General features: G+C 37.6%; 2 protein-coding genes across 3 annotated transcripts in view; one reads left to right on the top strand and one right to left on the bottom strand.

Moving 5' to 3' along the window:
• Positions 1–14,127, bottom strand: part of LOC116853442 (hepatocyte nuclear factor 4-gamma) — a 56,362-nt gene extending 42,235 nt beyond the window's left edge. Inside the window, exons 1-2 of the mRNA XM_032834535.1 lie at positions 13,924–14,127; positions 11,319–11,589 (exon numbers count right to left, since the gene is read on the bottom strand). The gene's annotated coding sequence lies outside the window, so the exon portion shown is untranslated. The remainder of the gene's footprint in view (positions 1–11,318; positions 11,590–13,923) is intronic.
• Positions 14,128–20,347: 6,220 nt separating this feature from the next.
• LOC116853439 (SET and MYND domain-containing protein 4-like) overlaps positions 20,348–23,615 on the top strand; it is a 6,790-nt gene continuing 3,522 nt past the window's right edge. The window contains exons 1-4 of one of the 2 annotated variants that reach the window (XM_032834530.1): positions 20,348–20,625; positions 20,992–21,223; positions 22,257–22,440; positions 23,525–23,536. In XM_032834530.1, coding sequence (XP_032690421.1) covers positions 20,483–20,625; positions 20,992–21,223; positions 22,257–22,440; positions 23,525–23,536 — 571 coding nt within the window. In that variant the 5' untranslated portion in view covers positions 20,348–20,482. The remainder of the gene's footprint in view (positions 20,626–20,991; positions 21,224–22,256; positions 22,441–23,524; positions 23,537–23,615) is intronic. The other variant, XM_032834531.1, reaches the window with a different exon arrangement.

The raw sequence follows: 23,615 nt of genomic DNA, 5'->3' as shown, positions 1-23,615 counted from the left end.
ATTTCAGCGGAGAGATCACTCCGAAATAGCTGTTCCTTGGGTTTCCGAGAAAATTTTCCGAGATTTCCTCTGAAGATAAGGAAAACATTCTTTCTGTTTCGTAATACTTCAATGTTGCGAAAATTACACATGACATGTTGATTGACATATCAGTCACTGATGACCGACATTTAACTTCGACTCTGCCACCACAAGGGATCACATTTATCTTATCACCATCGCATGGTGTTTTATTTCAGCGGAGAGTTTCGGTGAAAAATGTACACTCTAAATTTCTTAGAGCAGAAAATGGCAATATTTATACAGACTCAATGATTGTATGTTTATTAAATAATATTGAAAATTTGCATGAAGAAATATCTTTTAACAAAATTTTACAATGTCTTTTTTAGAAATATGCGATGTGGTGATAATGAAAATACTGTCACTCGAAACCATGAAAAAACCACGGAAAAAAAGATTTGGTTGGATTAACTAATCTTTAGTAAAATATAAACGCGAATCAGAAAAAACTCTGCTCTCTCTCTCTCTCTCTCTCTTGATGTTACCAGAATAACGTTTTATTTAGAAATTTAGATATCAGAATTCTCTTCAAGTTACCTAGAAATCTTGTTTGCTTGAATGGAATTCTGATAACATCAACCGGAATTTCTGGTTCATTTATATTTCACTAGAAATGCGTTGAATTCAACTAAACATTTTTTTCCGTGCTTAAGAACGGATATTTTACTTAAAACCACAGTGGATTATGACTTCATATGAGCGGATGTTTCAATCGATTAGAGCGGATTATGATTATGTTATGTATGTAGCGATTAGGATTATGTTCCTCTGTGGAACACATCAGATTCATTCTTTGATTTCGAGTAAAAATATTCACTCGACGATTCAGAGTGAAGGATTCACTCTACAGAAGTGAAAAATCACTGGAATTCAAGTTGCTGTCACTCCACTTTCCGAGTGAAAAATTTCACTCCGAGAAATTTAGAGAGTACTTAAATTTAGAGAGTACTTAAAATACTTTCGCTCAAATTGGATTGTTTCCTTTCTTTTCTTAAACAAAACGAATACAAAATGTAAAACTGAGGGATTTAAACTAAGGTATAATTTACTTCTGCTAAAAAGGTATGCGCATCTATCAGAGCGCATCTGCAATGTAAAATGACCTCTTTTGTTTTCCAAAGCGAGCGGAAACTACTACGCGCCACTGTGCACGAATTATTTAAGGAGAAAGAAACGAAAACCGAAAGAGCACGACCATTCTTTTTCTTTTTCTTATTACCGACAGTGAACGCGCACGTCTATTTTCGGCGTCTGCTGTGTGAAAGGTTGTCGCGATGTAAGAAGCATCAACGAGTATCGGTAGCGATGGTTTCGCTCGGTAACCGAGTATTATGTAAATGACAATCAAACCGGGAAAACACGACAATCAGCGTGCGATAGAATGGCGTCTCTTGTAACCAGATCGACGAAGTAAGTGCACGTCATGATTTTTTTACGGCAATAGATGCCTGTCATGCCGGTTTCCTCGAGTGCGATATCTCATTTTTCAATGTCCATCACGATGTTTTTGCACGCTCCAAGGGTATTTCTCCAAAGCTATTCTGTTGCCATCAATTTCTTTTGTATTGGATTAAGCTGATTGGTCAAAGAAGATGTCCGTACTCGATGTCTCGCTTTGATACGAAAAAATCTCCGAGACTGCGAACGATATAGGTCTCTCTTGTGATAATTTTACACGGGGGAATGGAAAGCGTCACTGCACATGGGTAAAAAGAAATTTAATTAGAACGACCAAATTTCTGGTGAAATATGAACAAATTAGAAATTCCAGATGAAGTTACTGGGATTCTGTGTTTAACTCTTACATATGTTAAAAAGTTACGTAAATCCTAAACATAGGTAAATTTTACCCAGCGCACTTTCATTTGCTCATAACTTCTATAAAATGATCAAAAGCCAATGCTTTTTGTTTTATTCGGTGTAAAAAATATTGATGAATGTGAATCTCTTAATGTTCTTGCAATTCAGAAATCGAATGAAGTTATAACGAAAAAAACAAAACACGTATTTTTAAAAACGGTAACATCTGAAAAGTTGATCTGGATAAATTTTACCCATGTTGGGAGTTAGAGTTAAGTCAACAAGATTTCTTTGAATTTAGAGTTCAGAGTAACTTTAATCGAAATTTCTTGGTTCGTCTATGTTTCCCATCAGAAATCTGATTAATTTAATCAAATCGTGTTTTTATCTTATACAAATGAACGTCTCATTCAAGACATTAATTTAAATAAATGCAACAAATTTCGAGCTGGTAATCGCGGCGACATTTTTTTATCTAAAATTGGTCGTTAAGAAAAAATGCGATGCGGTTTTTTATCTACTACTTATGGCGATCACGGGACGATATCGGTATACGTTGCCCTGCCTGAGGAGCCTACCCGTCTCAAGAGACCTCGAGAGTTGCACCTCGAGTGAAATTGCGTAATCGGCAGTATTCTGTGTGCGGCCGATGAGGAGTGATGATGTCATATCGATGTTGAGCGTCAATCGCTCGAAAAGAAAGATAGAAGAGGGAGGAAACAATTCGTCACGTACCGCAAATCGATCGCTGCATTTTCGCAAATGCGGCTCGGCGCGTCACAGGCTCGTGTTGCGATGATAAACACGCGCGGGAGTGTAAAGCACGAGTTTCCTATTAAGCGAAATTAAAATCTGGAATAAAGTGCTTACGGCGTTAAACATAATGCCGCCTAATGTCCGTGAGCAATTGTTCCTGGAAGAGTTCCAAGAGTCCAAGTTTCTCTTTCTCTCTCTTTCTCTCTCTGTCTGTCTCTCTCTCTTTCTTTCTTTCTTTCTTCTTTTTATTCCGCCAATAATGATTTCTTTTTATTTCATGCATTGTGCATTAAATAGACGGTGACGTGTCATCGGAGAATAAAGCTGACGTAAATGTGACATAAATATCTTCATGCCTGAATGTATCCTACATAGCGACAGGATGAATATATCAGTCTGCTGTTATCCGCGATGTAATATCGTTGCTCGCTTGCTCACGTATTCGTTCGCGAACACGGAAGCACGTTGACTCGGAATCCGTCCGAGAGCGTATTCGCCTTAACGTATTCATTGGTTAACGTTAAGATACGCGACACCGTATACGTAACGCGTGATTTTAAATGCCGGTGAGAAGAGTTTGGCGATGTCATGGCGTTTTGCATACTTCTTTCTTCTTTTTCTTTTCGAGCTACGCACGCACGCAAGAAGCGTAGCAGGCACTTTTATCAGATGCAAGTTCGACGGTCGATCGATCGATCGCGCGATTAAAGAGGCATTCACTACTTCATCGTTAGAATTTTATAATGAACATAGATACACAAAAGTTTGTAATCGATGACCACATCGACACTTTGCCCTAATTTATTATCTTTTCGTTTTATATATGATTTATATATTAAATAAAAAAATTATTTTCCCGACAATGATTTATAATAATTACTTTTCTATGTGATTATAGTTGCAAATACCAAATATTGTGTCTCAATGTGGACTTTAGTTTCTAAAACATAAATATGCTAAAACATGAAACGAAAAGATAATAAATTAGGACAGAGTGTCGATGTGTTTATCGATTACAAAATTTGGTGTGTATTTATATTCATTGTAAAATTCTAACCAAGAACCATGCGAAACAGATAATCTTCTCCAATTATCAATCTCGCCGTTAGTTTGTTGTATAATCAGTAACCGAAATCTTTTATAATCGCTAACAAAGAAATTGCCGGTGTCACACGCGCAATCGCACTATCACGATAAGATAAAATGTAATTATACCGCACACACTCCCTCGACGACTAGGGGGAAAACTACTTTGCCGAATGAACATGGCAAATATTTGATGTGTATCAAACGTCTTTCGCGGTATCCGGTATTTTTCATGCTCGACTAGGGAAATAATAGGCATAGAGAAATAATAGTACAATTTTCGATTTTTACGATTCACCGATTTGAGACCGAGTACTGACATTGTGCGTAGTTGTATTAACACATTCGGCACCACGGTTTATTTGAGGAATTGAGGAATTATTAGGAATTATTAGGAATTGAGAAGTTATTAGGAGGAATTAGGAGAGATTAAAGAGTTCACAGATCACATTAGGAGAGGCCGGGCGAGTTGGCAAAACTGATTATCTCTGCTATTTTCTTATGGAAAGTTATTCTCTTAAAGTCAGTGAATAGTCACTGATATCAGTTATGAGTATAGCACTGAGCACTTTCAGTGCTACACTTATAACTGCAATCAGTGTATATTCAATGTTTTCAGTGATGCTTGACTGATTCATTTTAAGAGGATACAGACTTAAGCAAGCAAGATTTTTAAAATGTCAAAGATGGTTTTGAAATCTCTACTTGTTTGATTCTAAAATCTGTTAAAGAACAGTTCAGAAATAATCGATTTTGCTAACTTACTCCGGTAATCAACTAACCTCGGTATCTTTTATACTTGTTTTTATGAAATTATGCGAAACAAAATTGTTTTGTTTATATGTGGATTTATAAAAAGAAATGTTGTCATACACATCTGTTGATGTTGATAGCAAACTAGTTGAGTAGAATGGAAAATTTAGGGTTGAGATAAACTTAAAGTGAGTGAGAGATCGATGTGTCACATACATACGTGCGACGCTGATAGCGATTATGTCGAAAACACCATCTTCCTTTTTGTTATCTCTTAAAAACACTATTGATTTTATCGTATTTCAAAAGTTTTGAATAATTACTTGGACTCGGACTGTTCGCCAATAAAGAGTTACACAGTTACATATGAACATGCGCGATTGTTTAATTCGCGTAATATCGCGAACATTCATCTAGCGTCGCGATCTCGCGATAAGAGAGCGATGAAATTCATTCCTCGGCATACGAACTTATATCATTCGGCGACGGGAATGAATGAGTTATGACGCAGTCGGTATATCAAAAGTATGATTTTAAATTTTACGTAAGTTTTTTTCTATTTGAGACAGATAAAATACTCTCCTATGAGTACGAAGTGTTCCGTTTTTGAGTGCTTTGGTTCTGCTTTCATTCATTTCGAAATCGTAATCGAGAGTGATAAAAAAAGAAAAATACAAATCAGTCCCGATAACGGGGTCCGTGCTTATCGCGCTCGCGATATTTATCTCTAGTTTTGACAAATTGAAAAAAACCAAAAGTTGAAGATGAAGACGACAATAGCGAGAATCAATAATTTTTCTACATACGCTTTGAAACTAATACGCGTGCGCGTGTGTGCGCTTATCGACCCGGCTTAGTTTTATCTTTCGTGTTAGATAATTGCACGACGAACATATAATTCCGATCGAATCTTTATCGCGCGTAAACATCGCTCTATCTTCTACGAATTGCGGCAAGGACGCCGGCAAGCTCGTGTAAATTAACTTTATTTATCGTCAAACAACTGGGGCAGGTTTTACAAATAGATGCGTGTAATTTGGAAGTGCGGAATGAGTCAACGATTGATCTCATGATAGGTCGAATATCATAAATTCGGCAGTACATGATACTTTAAAAGAATGTTATAGCTTTTTTTCCATATAAATTCGTCTCAATCTTATCATATTTTCTAGAAATGCAGGAAGTACTAATAATGTCTATATTACTAGTGAAAATAGGACATTTTTTAATATATACACTTTAGTTCTCAAAATTAAAAAAATATAAATAATAAATAATATATAAATATAAAGACACAAATATAAATAAATGTAAATATCACATATACATTTAAAACAGAAGGATAACAAGTTAATGATAATAATAATTTTTTTACGAGAAAACTTCCTTAAATACTGAGAAGAAATTTGGAAATATTTTTCTGTGAAACAAAGTTTATTTATTTCTGTAAACAGATTTTATATACCGTAAATAAATTTTCAAATATTTTTTCTCGATGCATTTATATACACCAAAAATAAAATACCTGAAAATTTATTTGTGGGATATGAAGTTTGTGTGTGTGTGTTTACAGAAATAAACTTTATTAGTGTAGTTACATACACTGAGAGAAAATGCTTGAAAATTTACTTAGAATACTTAGGATAATATTTACTCATAGAAATAAATTTTATTTCATTGAAATAAATTATATACCACAAATATATCTCCAAATATTTTATTCGTAGTGTAAGAATGAAATGACGTAGAAAGATAAAATGAAAATGAGAAATTGTTCTTCGATATCTTGTTTCTGAAACCTACGGTAATTTTTATAAAATTTCTCTCAAATAAATAAACATAATTTCCGACAAATACATATTCTCTTTTTTTCCCTCTCCTCTGTCTTTTTCTTACTTTTTCTTTGCGTTCGTTCGTCTTCCTCTCGATGGTATGCGTGTGTTATCGGAACTTTCCAGTGATACAATTAGCTGACTGCGTTTTACACGCGAATCAATGTCAATATCGAGATTTCGGTGTCGTAGCGCCGACCGTCGTCGGTGATCGTCACGGGATCGATCCAACATGTTTTTGCTATGAAAACCGCGGCACTTCTCTCACGTACATCGTCAAAGAGGTGAGATAGCAGCGTAAACAAATATTGAGGGTTGCGCAGATTCTCGGCGACGAGCGGTCGGGAAGACGGCGTCGGAGCTCTTTCCTCTTCGCCGCGGGTTATCGGCTGACCCTTTCGCGGCGACTTGCTCCTAAGTTTATTATAGCCGGCGATACGACACATTTCCAGGATGCAACCTTCGATTCGTCATGCAGTCGAAACGTGTCGCCATTTACACGGACACGAGCTTCGTCCACGATGCTCGACCTTTCGCGGATTCTTCTCTTCTTCTTCGCATTTTCTCTTTGCGAAAGAATCGCGCAATTAACGCGCGCGTGAACGTTCCGTTTCGCGATGTCGAAACGCGTTATTTGTTGTCGTTGCTATTAGCATGCGCGGATAAATTAAAGTCGCTAATTCATCTATCGTGATGCTAGAAAAAGGAGAGCGGGGGAGGGATTTAATGAGCAGCCGCGAGATATCGCTCGCTGAGATGAGGACATGCGATTAAGAGCGAGCTAGAAAAATGTACTCGCGAAGCGCGAGCGATCCCAGCGTATTCTCTATATTTCGCTATTTCATCGGCCTGTTATCTCACGTAAACACGCTTCTCAATACGTGATATATGGCTGTCGTTGCAAATCGTATGGAAATAACCGAGCGTGGATGCCACGTGCCTCGGTGAAGTCGCGTCTTCGATAAGCTGCTGTTAATCTTAATCCGCGAATTTGAAAGAAGGAGACACGAGAACACACATTTCGAGAGAATTCAATCTAGAGCGCGTATGTTTGCCGCAGAAAGCATTGCTCACTGATTGTGAATTCCTTCGCCCTATCTCTCCCGTATGACGTAATTATTTCAAGAAGTTAATCGATTACTTCATCAAAATTATCGCATTCGATGATCGCGCAAAGATTTGTTTTACATTGAAAAAAAATACTTCAAAAAATACTTCAAAAAATATTTGAAAATTTATAAATTAACTGTGGAATATAAAGTCTAGCTCTGTGAATTAAAGTTTATTTTTCTAGGAAATATAAACTTTTATCCTCCCCCCCTTCGCGTAAATGAATTTCCAAGTGTTTTCTCTTCTCATTGACAACGAAAGAAAAAATATCTAAAAATAAAAAGTATCTACTCGATGGATACTAATAAAACATACTGAAGTAAATTTCTAAATTCTTTTAGTTAAATACAATAAATAATTGCTTTCGTGAGAAGCTAGGGTTTCAAGAAAATGTACATTTTCTTACTTGAAAAATATTTTATGTATGTACGAGCAAATATGTTATTAGTATCCACCGAATAGATATTGTTTGTTTCTTAGATATTTCTTCCCTCACAGAATGGAAGAGTGTACTCATCGCTGAAATTGCGTCCGTGAATTCACCAAAGAATTCCGAAATTCGGACTCAATGTTCCGGGAACTCAATGACTCCGACTTTCCGTTCGCGATTACGGCATAATCACTCACGTTGTCCCGCCTTGCGAATAATATTTACGCGCTTGAAATTCAATATCACCGGTAATGCATTAATCGTGAACGACTCGATGTGAAGATTCGACCGACCTATCCGCAGCCCCGCGTACGTACGTGAGCTTCCCCCTCTGTGTGGAAATAATCTCGAGTATTATCAAAATAACACTTAATAGCGGCTGTTTTCCGAGACTGTTTTTTGCCACGCCGTCACGCTCATTAGCGGCCGCGCGATGGCTGACGGATAAACATTCATCTTGAGGGACCTCGCGGCTATCGTGATAATGTAAGACACAATGTCTATCGACAAGTGATCGTGCTTGAAGAAGCACGATCGTTTCACCAGCCGCGCGTTTCTACTGCTACATAGTAGCCGCCTCGCCTGTGAATAGACACGTCGTTTAAAAGCACAACAATCCTTATCGACGACAAGTTGCGTCGGATTAGCGTTATCGATTTACGTATCAATATTTTCTTCCGAGATAGCGACGGTGCACGCGTCGCGCTCGTCTTCCAGATCTCGTTTGTGGTTTCGTAACGCGACGACTCTCATCTCCGCGGCCGCAACATCAATTACGCCCCGGAGTAATTATTTTCTGCAACTTCTTTCTCGAGAGAAAAATGCGGCACTTGCAATTATGAATGCATGACGAAATAATAGTAATAATCAATCAATCCATTTTTCTTGTGTGAGTGTAATCATAATTCCAGGTCAACGCAAACTTCTAAAAGACGTCGTAAAAACGTCTTAAGAATATCTAAAGAGACTAAACGTCTTTTAGATGTCTTTAACATTTTTTTTACAAGTTTGTGTTGCTTATTTACGATAATAATCTGATATGCTTATTGCTGCCATTGCTGTTCTGTTAAAATAACAAAAAAATAGACAACATAAATAAGAGTGTTCGTTAAATATTTTAAGTCGAACCCTCTAAAAACGAATACATATATTCATATAGAAAAATAAATATGTAAAGAAAATGATTTTGGAAGTGCTGAGGTACACGGAGAAAATATTGTAATAGTAATATTAGCTAATCTGTGGGTAGATTTAGTGCAGATCCTGGAAATTATGTAGATCTATCTGATTCATTAAATATTTTGTAGTTTTGTCCATGATCATAGTTGTAGGCCTAGTTTTTTAAATCAAAACATAATAGGTTTACTGATCTTACTTTCTCTATTTCTTTAATTTCTAGGAAAACTTTGCCTCAGAGTTTATCTTTTTTACATGTCCATATAAGCAACATTTTCTATTATCCCTCCGTTTTTATGTAGAACAGATTGCCTCCCAGGACCGTATTGTTCTGTTAAAAGTCCAACTGTGGCTCCCGGCTTCATTGTTATAAATTCTTTTGTTCAATTGGCCGACTATTCCATTATAAGCTTGCAAAATATTGTAGTGAAATTTGCAACAAAATTTTTATCACCTTGGCTATACAGAATTATGACAGGAATTATTATATATTTGTTAAAAAATGTTACGCATGTTTGACTCTTTACTATATAAATTTATCCAAAATAGATTCCAAATTCCAGTAAGTTTAACATTTTAGTCAAAAATATTAAATATTTGTTTATTTATACTACACAAAGTCGAGCCAACATTCTTTTGGATAAAGTTTCACGATATTCTTGTAAGGAGAATAAATTCTTCTTTCGAGTACATGATAATGAGTTTATCTGAAATTTGTGATAAGTATGCTTCAAGACAAGATATTTTCTTGTCAAGAAAATATTCTTTGTTGAAAGAAGCCATTGCTCCAAAGGAAGAATGTAAACTGAGCAGCCGCTTCTTTTAACAGTGGAATGATATTTTTCTGAATGTAGCGACACCCCCACCCCAAGTATGATTATAATTGTAATGAGATTAACAATCCACCCTCTCAGTATGCCGGAGCGATCTTCCTGCTATCTCGAAGAACGCAACGAAGAGACTCAAGCGTGAGTGCGATTTTCGCGCGCCTCTTCTCGCCGCCGTCGATGAGACTCTTCGTGCACTGTCGCGTCTTTTTATATTTGGCTGTGATTTATCCGGGATGATCGATCGACGATTGCTCAAGGTAACAGCGATGCGATGCAAACGATTTCCAGGCCGGCCGCCATTCCAACTACTGCGCAGCCGGGTCCCCGGGTTATCACCTCCGGCCACGGCGCGACCCTATCTCGAATACGGCTTGCTCTCATCCCGCGTTCCGATTTTTGCTCACAGTCTCCCGGATACAGCGTGCGTGTCTGCGGCTGACGGATTGCGTAATCGGCGACGACGAGACGCGTGCTGTCCGGCGCGGCTTTTCGAATTTTTTAGCACACGCGCGCGAACCGGCCTCTTTTCCGCCCGCGAGAGCGATCGTCCTTCGCAATGAGCTATTTGCGGCCGATGTGACATACGGAGGCGACATACGCGGGAGTTTGCCAAATTGCTACCGCAAAACGCGCGAACGTAATTCGTCTCGCGACCGAATGAAAGTTGCGCGCTTCTGGGCGCGTGTCCAGCGCGCCGAGACGCGAACGGGCTGATTTTCCTCTGGTCGCTGAGATTCAAACGCGACGTCTCGAGGAAATAAGACTCCGAATCGCGTTCAGCTCTCGACAAACCAATGCGCGGACGTAAGATGGGAAGAAGCCATCGGACATATGGTCATTTTTAGAGAATAGTGGAATCATTGATTACGTAATGACTTCCTCCGGAAATGGTTGTGCACGACGCATGTTTTCCTATTTCATTCGCCGCGCTCTACACGGATAGAGAATTTTATAATGAAAATTATTATGACATTCTGTAAAACTTTTGTAACTGAAGAATATATCGATATATTCTGCTTTAATTTGTTATCCTTCCGCTTTATACGTGTTATTTATATTTGAGAAACTGAAGTCTACATTGAGAGAAAAATTTTATTACAATCTACAACTATTTCCTTGATGGGTGCCATTAACATATTTACTTAAATCTACATTCTCTTTATTTAAACCAAATATTGTTTATTTAAATCAGGTTTATTTAAAACAGTATTTGATTTAAATAAAGAGAATGTAGATTTAAATAAATATGTTAATGGCATTTGTTGATTTTAATATAATTTTTCTCTCAGTGTATTAAAAGAGATTTATTGCGTTTTTCAGCAAGACAAACTCTACCGACGGTTTGTTCCTGTACTAGTAACAAACGTAGTAAGATCTAACTCGAATTTAATTGAAAAAAAATTAATACGAAGAGGAACTATAATTATAATATTCACTCCCTGTAATTGTACGTTCTAGTAAGTTACTTGGAAAAACACTCACTTTTGTCCCCGAAGAGATAAAACGGCTCTGGCTACTGCATCTGATTGTCGTCCCTTGTGTGCCGACTGCATACTTTTAGGCCAGCCCAGTTATGCTGTTTCCTACTGCGTTTCCTAACTACTTTTAGTAGACTGGATAATTTTGGACCCGCACCATATCATATCGTTCTCACCCGGAACGACGGTTGTAGGACGCCAGTGATTTTCAGTCTGGGTGATATTGAACAAAGTCTTATTACGGATCTTCACTGCCCCTGACCTTGATCTTTCAACTGCAAAGATAAGAAAAATATCATTCAATTAATCGCTTATTCGAATTCCATCTAAGTACGTCTAAGTACGCGTCTAAGTGCGTCTAAGTACGCGTCTGAATTATTAGCGAGTTTATGATTCTGCATTTTTTTTAACGGGCGAGGACTGTGACTGTCGGTTGAAAGATATCACGGCTGCATTTTTCAGCAAAGCTAATTAAAGAGTTAATTTAAAAATCAACCAGTAAAGTTAACTTTTTAATCAAATATTTCGTGGATGTCACGTTTATATGTTTTTCTTACTTGTGCTCGGAAACGTATTGGCACAGTTTGGTCGTTTAATTCGGAAATACTCGGTATAAACAAAATACCTGCGCGCGCGCGACAGAGAGAGAGAGAGGGAGAGAGAGAGAGAGAGCACGCGCGCTCTTAGACAAAATTAAAACGTCTGAAATAGTCGAGCTATAAATAATTTATCCGGAAAGTTTAGGAATATCTCCTAGCGTGTGTAGTATGTAGCTGTGTTCCAAAATTAGATCCTACATAATATATAACGTAACGTATCTATACGTATCTACAGTTTGTTCTGTACCAGCAAATATCGTAAGGACCAATCTTACATGCCAATCTTAAATTTAGGTCGAGAAGATGGAGAAGTTTGGCGCAACTTTGTTACCACGTCCCGATGGTGTATGTATGATAAGTGTATGTGTGTGTGGCTACTTTTAATTATTTTTCCAAAAGTAAGAATCCTGATTACACGTAAATTAGTTGATGATTGCCGTGAATTGAGACATGTGAGATTACAATTACAAGTCGAGTATGTTTGCATCCTGTTAAAATATAAAGAGGAACAAGCATAAGAGAGAGTGGAGGAATGAGTGAATAAGTGATATTGTAAATCAAGTCTTATTTCTTCGCTTATTTTTTGTTGAAGTCAAATATATTAATAATATATAGGAGCGAAAGCTAGGGACATTGTCTTTCATCTTGCTTTCGCTCTCTCTCTCTCTTTCTCTCTTTCTCTCTTTCTCTTTCGTTATGCTGAATTTCGAGTAACTTTAAATCGAAATTACAGCATATATCCGGATTAAAAAGCAATTTTTTCTTTATATTCGCTTTTCTTTATATCCACGCTTGATAAGACGACGTTTAGTTTTCGAACGTGCTTAATATTCAACAACTCGGATAAAATTAATTCTGACTCGTTCAGCGACTCGAGTGTTGTTTCATTCTTTTTTTCTATCTATTTGTTTTTCTTTCCCAATGCTCAAACAGTTAACGAACGTGTCTTAACGAACTTCTCCGTCCCGGAACTCCTCTCAAGGAGGATCTCAACGTAGTGAGATTTATTTGGTTTGTACATGAAAGAGATTCTCCTTCCGCGTCACATGGGACTTCTATCTTTTATTTAATGACAGATTCCCATTGTCCCGCGACATTTCGATATTTAAACTTGATGTTGAGATGAGCATTGGTCGCGAAAAGACTATGTATCGATGAACAAAACTGATTATGCGAAGCAGCACGCCGATTATTCGGACGAGCCGATTATACAGAAATTAATTGTCGATTATCTGTACGTGTGCAAATTGAGATCTTGTTTACGTTTCTCTTAACTTGAAAGTTCGATAATCGATAACGCGAATATATTATCGTTAATTTATCTAACAATTAGCTAGCCTCCAACTAGTCCGAATCGATGTGCCTGTTGTCAATGTCGTTTCTTGCACAAAATTGATAACGTTTGGCGCTGCACGCAGTTAAATACAAAGTTAATTTATGTCAAACATGGTCTGCACACGCCTCGCGGCTGATTTTTTAATCAGCTCAAACTTAATCTTCCAATTCAATATGTTCTTAGTGCGCTGTATTCGATCAGTAAGATATCTTTAGGCTCCTGTCTCCTGAGAGATGGGCTCAGGAGCCAATCTCTTTTTAATGATATCAGAAGTGAGGAAACACGCTAAAAGTTCTTGCAGAATTATAAATGCAGAACAAATTCATTAGCTGCTGACCAATATAATCTTAAATCTTTTAATAAATTTGTTCACGTTTGTAATTTTCATCAAGTTATGTCCGTGTAATCAATCCCCTATATACGCGAGCTTGCAGTTTGAACGGACACCTGACCTAAGCGCGCCGTGACTCCGTCCGTCATAAAAAGAACAGGACAGTGTGTCAAATGATCTTTTAAATATCTTTTAAAGGAAGGCTAAAAGCACGGCGATATAATCAGCAAACAAGAAGAAAAAAGACTCCATCCGTTCATCGTTCCGCGACGCCGATTCTCGATGCCGGCACGGAATGACGAGCCGACGGAGATGAGCCCGAGAGAGGTATGCATTACCTGACCTGATCATATCGGCGTTGCGGTAGTACATGACGCGCGCTGTTTATCTGTCAACGATGGCGCGAGGACGACGTGGGCAGCACCTGTTACATTAGCGTGTCGATGCGGACGTGTGTCACTGTATTCGCCACGTGCCGCTCGCACGAATCTTTCACGTCTGGGAGCAACCGGGGATCCTACCGCTCGTTCGCACGCGTGCCACCGCCGCCGTCGCCGCTGCCGTCGCCTCTTGCACGACTTTCCTTCCGTCCTTCCTTCCTGCCTCCACATAACGAAGTGGCCGGCTAGAGCGACTATTACGCGCATGCGCCAGCGCCGTGACGTCATGGCGCGTCACGCGCTCAAATCTGACGCGGCGGGAAACGTCCGCGATACCAGCGCTGGAAACACGCGGATCATGCATCGTCTTAAGCTTCATTTACAATATGTTCTTTGCTCTTTTTGTTTCTCTTTATCTTTTTCTGACTCAAATTTCAAGACTAAAGCCTGATCTACAGTATGCTCTTTGCGTTCTGTTTCTTGTCTTCTGTCTTTTTCTGGCTTAAAGCTTAAAGTTTGAGTCAGAAAAAGATAAAGAGAAAGAAGCAGGAAGCAAAGAGCATATTGTAGATCAGACTTTAAGCCTGATCTACAATGTGCTCTTTATTTCTTGTTTTTTATTCTCTGTCTTTTTTTAGTTTAAAGTTTAAGGTTTGAATCAAAAAGAGATAAAGAAAAAAAAACAGAAAGTAAATAACACATTGTAGATCAAGCTTTAATCCAGAAAAAAAACAGAATAAGAAACAAGAAAGAGCATATTGTAGATTAAGTTTTAGGTCAACAAGTTTTTCAGAGGTACCGTTGTGTTTCAAGCTTTTGTATCTCACGTATACCATCCGAAATTGTCTTGTGTGTGTGTGGTTTCGAAACTGGAAGTTTATTAACATGTCACTATTGACATATGATCTGCACGTTAATATAGATTGTTAATATAACATAAAATGCATGAGATAAACGTGTTAAGAATCGTTTGCAATGCGGTTGCAGTTATATTTTAAAGCCGTAGCTATCTGTTTCCATAAATTCGTAAATTTGTGAAAAGCGAGAAGCTTTATCGACGAGTTCAGTAAAAATTTTTATTTTCCACGAGTTTATGCGAAGAAAATAGGTACACGATCAATTCACGAATTAGTAATATGACTTTAAGACGTACCTGTGACCGCATTGTTGACGACCCTTCAATTTGCCGAACACGTACCCAATCTTTGACATTCTTATTGTTTGATCTGTGTGTATGTGTGTGTATGTATGTGTGTATGTAAATACAAATATTTAAGCTGTCAACACAAAATATGAATATATATATATATATATATATATATATATATATATATATATATTATATTAAGTTTAAACATTCGTTTTTAAAGACTAAAACAATGATACTGTCTAAGTATCTTTTTGAGAATTGGTTTTTATCTATCTATACGTAAAGAATTTTATGGTAAAAATGATTAGATATTAATAATAAGAAGAATTTTGTAGCCGTGAAACACATCGACATTCTACTTTATTTTACTGTTTTATTATTCATTATTCTCTCGCTTCATATGTTTATATACTTCAGGAATTGTGAAATTTTCTATGGAAACATTTGTTTCTCATAGTAAATTTATAGCAAACAAATAATAAGATGAACTATATTGATGCTTTATTCCTGTATTAATGTAGGAAACGTGGCAAAGATAAAAATAATTTAAATAATATAAAGCTGCAATATTTCAGGTAGAAGTCATTTGTAAGGACGCAACAAGGAACATTTCAAAATACCTTTAAAATCCGCCCATTATCGACAAATGAAAGTGAACGCCGGTTTCTGTAAATACGCAAGTAAATTCGATGTGGTAACATAACATGACGACATGATGTATATTTAGAAAAGTTTGCGTGGTTAAAGTAGGACTATCATTTTATCGCTGGGTGCTTTATCAGAAATATCGCAATTCGTTCGAGAGATACAACGATATACGATACGTATTTTCCAGCACAGAGTCGTCGAACGTGCTGGAACGATTAAAACAGGTCCGTAAGCAATCTGCGAGCTCGTTGAAAAGATAAGGACCGTTTGCCTGACGAGAGGGAGAAATAACATTTTTCAGTACATATATTTGCCGCACTGGAGCAAAATATATGCGGCCAGAGAAATGTTTGCCTGACTCACCCTAGAGAATATATTCTAGAAGAATATTTCTAGAAGAAAGTCGTTCTTGTTTGAAGTAATGCGCTAATTAAAGAGTCATTTGTCTCGGCCTCGACAGATAGATGAAATCTAACGGGTTGTAACTCCCATAGAACTAATGACAGCAAGATGATTCGACAGATATATTAAATCGAAATCGTTTCTCGGCCTGCGGGACAGTCGGGCTCGACGACGAAAGGCACTCAAGGAATCGCGACGCTTATCGCCCGCTTATCTGTTTTTCAGTGTAAAAGGAAAAGATCGGCGGAGCCGATTAGCAATGTAAAGTTAACACTTTGCATTTACATACATATCTACGAGACAGTTCTTTTCGACAAGAACGATCGGCATTATCAGTCATACTTCAAATCTCGTCTTTCTATCTCGCGGGATTAATGAGTTAAGCACTGGATGCAGCAGGCGCACATTCACCTAATTACGTCACTGGCGTCTCTAAGCGCGTAGTTGTTATATACGTTGTCATACGCGCTCATATGTATACGCGCGCACACACGTACACAGACACGAGTATCGCGTGTACGTGAGGAGACACGTTCCCGATTAATAGCTCGGCGCGGTCAACGCGGTTCGCGCTAAGCAAAAACCCAGAGAAGACTGCCTTGAATTAATAAATAATTATTTGTGCGTTTTCTCGGATCGTATTGTAGGACTCGGTAGGTCGGCCCGCGCTCCGCGGATTTGCTTACGTCACCGCTCATTCCGTATGCGTCGTCGCGGTGATTATGATCGCCGCAAGGATCTCGCGACTGAGCACGCACACGTCCTCTCTCGCAGAAGTAGTTCGGGATCTTTACGTAATTTTATTCCGTATTAAAAGTAATCTCGAGCGCGGCACGGCGCCGAGAGGAAGTTGCGACATTCGCGCGCCGCCGCGACGGCCGCGCTTTCCGCGCCGACGACGATCTCGACTAATTTGTACCTGGAGAAAGAGATCTGCAAGGGACACGAGGTGTCCCCCAAAACAGTTTGTACTTCGTTTGAATTACCTCGAAACCGACGGGATTCTCTTTCTCAGATAGAATAATTTAACATCACGTTTTGTTCTCCGCGAGTAGAGAGAAGTGAAAGTCCATCTAATCTGCCGCTGAGCCTACTTGCTAAGGAAATAAATGTCTGTATATCTCTGGGAGATATTTTTAAAGTTGTTATTTAAAAATACACTGAGAAATCCTCTTGATCTCGAAAGATATGTAAAAATTTAATGTAGTTTTCACAAAAATAATGATAATGAGATGATTCAACGAATATTTTTTAACCTGAAGTTTCTTGTATTTATATTTATTTGACTATAAAAATTACCTTTATATTTATTATAATCCAAATAGTAAAGAGAATTCCAAAAGAATTCATGTTTAGGTCACCAATTTTAAATTCTTCTTCAGACTCAAAAAGAATTCTCTTTTAATAAACAGAATTCTTTTTGTATCTAAAAAACATTCAGAATTGGTGACATAAAAATAAAATGAATTCTTTTTGAATTATTTGAATTCTTTGCTTCTAGGAATGTTACACAGGACTCGTCACTTGTTAAAATGTTTTGTGAAGTTTATCAAGTTACATCGCGTAAACAAAACATTACATGCAAACTGTATTTAAATTGTCTTATAGTGCAAGCTTCCTCTTTTAATTGGAGTAATTGCAAATTTACGGTACGATTCTTTTTCATCGAGTCTTAACCTTACAATCCTTACATATTTAAAAATACAGACTTTCCATTAGATGCTCCTCAAACCACGTCATTATCGTTACTTTTATTGTAATTACGTTGACTTTTGTATATTTCAGTAAAGTGTATCTAACTTGCCCCATTGGAGATCCAAATATTTGAAAATAATAAAATACAACTGATCTGTTGATTATTGCGACTCAGTTCTTTATGTGGTGACACAGCAGTAGGCCTATTCTCTAACTTTCTAACGACAACGTCGTTATCGTTACGTAGCGACGATTGTCGCTTGCGCTAATGAAACGAAAATGCTATTCTATAACTCAAGCTAGCAGTACCGTATCGATACAAAATGTGATACCGACGTCGTTACCGAAACGAGTATATTCAGTTCAATATAACTGCTGCAGTGTTCAGCCAATCAAATCTCTTTTCTTTGTGTATCTTTTTCAGTGAGTTTAGGAACATTAGTAAGTAAATACAAATATTGGCTGTGGCAACAATTATATGTGACAGTTAACCAAAATATGTCAAAATAAGTATATGTAAAATAAATAATACACAAGAAGATTAAATCAAACATTAATTTGGCATCAACTATATGAGCTTATATTAAAATCGTAATTTGTCATCAAAGTATATCGACATAACTTCCCAGACAGCACAATGTCTAAAAGTGGGACATAAGACTTTAAGACGTTTTTAAGTTGTCTTTAAGACAAGTTTATAAAGTATTGTCTTAAAGATATCTTAAAGTTGCTTTAAAGACGTCTTATGATTCGATTTTGGACATTTGTGCCGTCTGAGTTAATAAAACGTGATACACAAGTATCACAATGAAAAAATGTAATTGTATATATAATATTAATCTTCGAAATATACATAACATTTTTTTTAATATAATGTTTGCAGATCATGTTTTAAATTATGTTCATACATGTTGTTAGCAAAATATTTATTATACATGTGGACCAATACAGTTAATATCAAATAGATGTCATATATTTGTGTGTGTGTGTGTGTATATATATAATAACTGTATGTTTAATCAATATATAAAAGATTGAAAAAATATATAAAAGATTGATAAAATATATTAATACATTTTTAATATTTTTTAATATTTTTAATATTTTTGTAGACATGGCGAGAGCATAAATCAAAGGTATCTGAAAAGATACAAAAATTAAGGAAAAAAAGAGCCAGTAGTCGGCAACAGTAGAGCCGATGTATAAACGTAGAGCCACACTTTCCTACTATTTGGAGTATCGTTATACCTAGTTATATTGTCGTTATTGCTTATCGAGGGGTCCCATACCCCTCGATATCTTAACGACAAAATTCGATATTTTATCGACACTTTTAACGATATTTATCGTTAAGAAAAATTACAGAATACCATTTTTCGTTACAGTGTCGTTAAATCTCCGTAACGACACTCTAAGCTAGTGACATTGTCGTTAAGAAGTTAGAGAATAGGCCTACAGGTCATGCTAAACCAACCAATCGCACATAACTACGCGTACATAGGGCGTTCTACTGCATTCTATTGCTGTGTGTGAATTGGCTGCACTAGTGGCTTCTGCACACAGGACGCGGTAATGCTTGCAGCGCGGCGGAAGTTCGCGCGACAGCCAATCTGCTGCTTTCTGTAATAACCTTCTAGCTCTTACGGAAAAACAACATATTGATTGGCTGTCGCGCGGACTTCCGCCGCGCGGCGAGCATTACCGCGTCCTGTGTGCAGGAGCCATTATGGTTGGACGCCATTTGTAAAACAATAAGTTAGAGCGAGATAAAATATATTTGTCTCACTCTTATTGCACCAGTTCAGTGGTGCAGCTCTTTAACTGGTGAGACAAGTCTTATCTCGCTCTAACTTATTGTTTTACAAATGGCGCCCAACCATAAGAAATTATTCATTTCAGGATTTCCTCTCAATTGGGAAACACGAATCAGGACCACTTTCGTTATATGGAGTTCGACCTTCTTCTCTCTTACTTAATGGACTGGACAAAACCTACAAAATGGCGGCGCAAACACGTGAGCTCGTAAAAAGTGCGTACTTTTTTGCTGCACTGCTGCACTTGCTGTACTAGTGCAATAAGTAGAGTGAGAATATATTTTTTCTCACTTTAAGGGCCTTTGCACGTAGAAAATTTTAACCGTAACCGTAAGTTCATAAGAAAATTGACCAATCAGAGTTGATTATTCTCTCTGCGTTTGAGCCATAGTATATGTTACATATACTATAATGTTTCTAGTAATAGAATGTACTTGGAGGAACCTGGGTATCTATTATAGACTTCTTCGGAATCAATTCCGATCGGAAATATTCAGTTATTTCCTAGATTTCTATTGTCTTTTCTAGGGGAAACGGAATTATTCCGATCGGAATTGATTCCGAAGAAGTCCATAATAGGTACCCTGAACGCAGCCTTGAAGAAAACAAGGGAAGTTCCATCTATGTTCTTTTGCGTCTATGGCCGTACGATCATCAACAAGCAACATTTTCACCAGGTGGCGTATGGATTTACTTCCAAGCCAGGAAACAGATAGATAGATCACCAAGCAACACAACATAACCTCGTCAAGCCAAGTCGAGCGGATCACGCTTGTTTTGTCAGCCAGCAAGGACCGTGAGTCGCGAGAAATCATGCCGATGCAATGGCAAAACTTCCTCGACGTCCTCGGTCGCAAAATGCGCTCCTCTCGATTGGCTAGTGACATAGCCTTAAAGACCAAGATAAATCGCGAGGACGAGCTAATGTCATACTTGGTGACCGATCATGAAATTATGTGAGTACGTTCTCATCGCTCCGCGTATCTTCGAGGATCTCGCGTGGTTCGCGACCAAGTCGCCTGCACGCAGAGATCCTCTCTCTCTCTCGTTAGACACTCTTCTCTTACTCCTCAAACACCGCCACAATAAACAGTCCAGCCGTCGTTCGTGTGTATCCGCTCTTGTGTCCCATCTAAGTGAAATCTCATTTCCCCTCACAGCTTCCTAATTAGCAGCTCCAGTTAGTCGCAATATGTGCACTTATTCATTCACCACCACGCTGTAAATCGTACCACCTTGTCCTTTCTTTGTAACATGATCAACTAATCAGCTCTGTGTATATGTGCGCGCGCGTGTGTGACACAGTCTTCATTATGATGCAGAAAGCTTATATCTATGTGGCTAGACGAGATGCATAGCAAAAAAGAGGGCAAATGCTCTGAGAAGGCAGCAATATTTAAATTGGTCGGTAATCGGGAATTTCAGTCCAAAAAGTATGCTTTGTCAGTGAGTACGTACACAAAGAGTGCAATATATGCACCAGCTGACAGCGAAGACCTCTCAGTGGCGATTGCCAACAGGTCTGCTTCTTTGTTCTACTTGGGCAAGTATCACGTGAGTACCAGGATGAAATAGTATTTAAGGCTTGTGATTTAGACTTGTAAGATTCATACAACAGATTATAGAAAGGCTCTTCAACAAGGATGTTCTACACGGAGCTTCTTGCTTCTTTTATCGCCAGCTTCTCGCTTTCCCAGAGCAAATTTCTGGCTGACAAAGTTGCTATTATTGAACCATTTACATGTTGTTAAACTGTATGAAATCACTAATGTTTTGGGAAGAATTTAAGTGGGAATGGCTAGTCTCAAGCGTTCATGGCATCATGAAATGATATATTTCAAGCCATTGTTGTGCTTTGTGTACAAGTTCTTCAAGCTGAAATCCATAGTTCTGTGATAAAACAGAAAAGTAGAAGAAGGATGTGGGCATGGAATTGGATACGTAAGAGGCTAACTCAGGGGATATCTCAAGGAACAAGCTCCTCAAGGAACTAGCACTGGAGAATCTAATTGTATACTGTAAAGTGACTAACGTAGGAGAAATTTGAGGAAAGCTTTTGAAGAAAGTATATTTACTTGTTTAGAATTATTCGCCAGTCATTCAGCTATTTGCTTGACGAGAGCATTATAGTCGGACTCGTCGATTTTGTCGCAGTGACTACTAGACGCCGCGGCTTCATAAGTTAGCGAGTAAAAAATGAGCATCTAGAAGAACTTTTTACCAGTGAATTCGCTGACGGATTAAGAAGCTTGTTTAAAGCGAATAGAAGCTGCGCCGTGTAAAGCACCTTGTGTTTAATTAAGCGAAGTTTTGTAGAAGAGCATTCAATGCACGAATGTAATAACACAATGAAACAAAGAAACTTATTACGACGTATTACGACTGTCAATACTTTGTTGCACTATTACATTCATGCGTAGGTTCTTAAATGTCTTTCTACAAAACTTTGTAAGATTCAGGCTCCCTTCGTTACGCAAGAAGGAGAGTTTGCTTTCTTAATTTTCCATTGTCTCTATTGTCTATAATGTTGACGTTGATTCGTTTTCCGCTGTAAAATGTATTCGACTATTGCGCACCGACAACGAAGGACTGCATCAAAGATATCGAGTTGGCGACTAAATTGAAGTATCCCCGGAAATTATGCTACAAATTGTACGTACGCGCGGTTCAGTGCTATTTAAAGCTAGGTAAGAAAGAATACGCCAGGACCGCGCTTCATCAGCTGCGTACACTGATAAACGAATATGAAGACATGCCGAACGCAAAGAAAGGCAGGTATACAGTCTGTGTTCCCTGAATTTCTTGGAGTGAAACTTCACTTCACTCCATTGTGAGAAACAGAGTGACCTCTGAATCGCTCGAATTCGAATTATCTTTCACTCATACAGATCTAGGCAACACAAGCTTCTACACTAAAAGACAAAAAATATCTAAAAAATAAAACGTACTTATTTGGAATAAATATATGTATTTAGTTGTGAGCAGCATAGTTGCATTAAATCCGAGTTATCTTTGTATAATGTTAATATGTACCATCCATGATATAACCCAGTTTGCATTTTCAATGCGATTTGTTTGTAGCAATCATAAATCGGTTGGGGTTTCATTTGCTATAAATACACTCTAATTGGAACAAACAGATATTATCACTACTGCAACATCAGTCACTCAGGAATTGCTCTGTGATTGCAGCAACCATATAATTGTTATTCCGTATTTTACTATTGAATCTGGTTGGCACAAGCAGATATTGTTTTTTTCATGTACTATTAATACAGTTACTTAAATCTAAATTTTCTTACTTTTAAATAGAATTAACAATTGCTCTCATGAAAAAAGCGGAGGTTTTAAGAAAATGTATTTTATTTGAAAACAATATTTTATATGAGAACAAAGCAAATATTCTGTTAGTGCTCATTGAATAAATTGTAAATATTGTTTATTTCTTAGATATTTTTTGTCTTTTAGTGTAAAAGACGGGTAAGAGACATCTAAGTAAAGTATGATACCTTTTGGACTTCTTTAAGATATCTTTTAGAAGTTTGCGTTGCCAAGGATGTGAATTCTAGTCAGAATCGTCGAGTGAAAATTTCCACTCAAAATTGAAGAGCAGATTTGATGTACTCCATTGTCACAGAAACATATTCACTCTAATCGACTGAAACAATCATTCAAATAAAGTAAATTCATTCTATATATTCATATTCTATTTTTATATGTAAGATCTGATTATGGATACCACTTTGAACTTGAATGAAAGTATTCACTTTTGCGATTTCGAGTGGTACTATTTTCACTGCCATCCCAAACGAAAATACTCACTTTTTACTTGTTTTAAGTGAGATTTTACTCCAGGAAATTTGAAAGGTACGTCCGAACTCGAACGAAAAGAGAGAGAGAGAGAGAGAGAGAGAGAGAGAGAGAGAGAGAGAGAGAGAGAGAGAGA

The sequence above is a fragment of the Odontomachus brunneus genome, unplaced genomic scaffold, assembly GCF_010583005.1.
Source record: "Odontomachus brunneus isolate Ranch 3 - 2012 unplaced genomic scaffold, Obru_v1 Obru_scaffold_322, whole genome shotgun sequence".
NCBI lineage: Eukaryota > Metazoa > Arthropoda > Insecta > Hymenoptera > Formicidae > Odontomachus > Odontomachus brunneus.
Note: the sequence above shows the minus strand (reverse complement) of the source record. Positions and strands in the feature narration are given on the sequence as shown.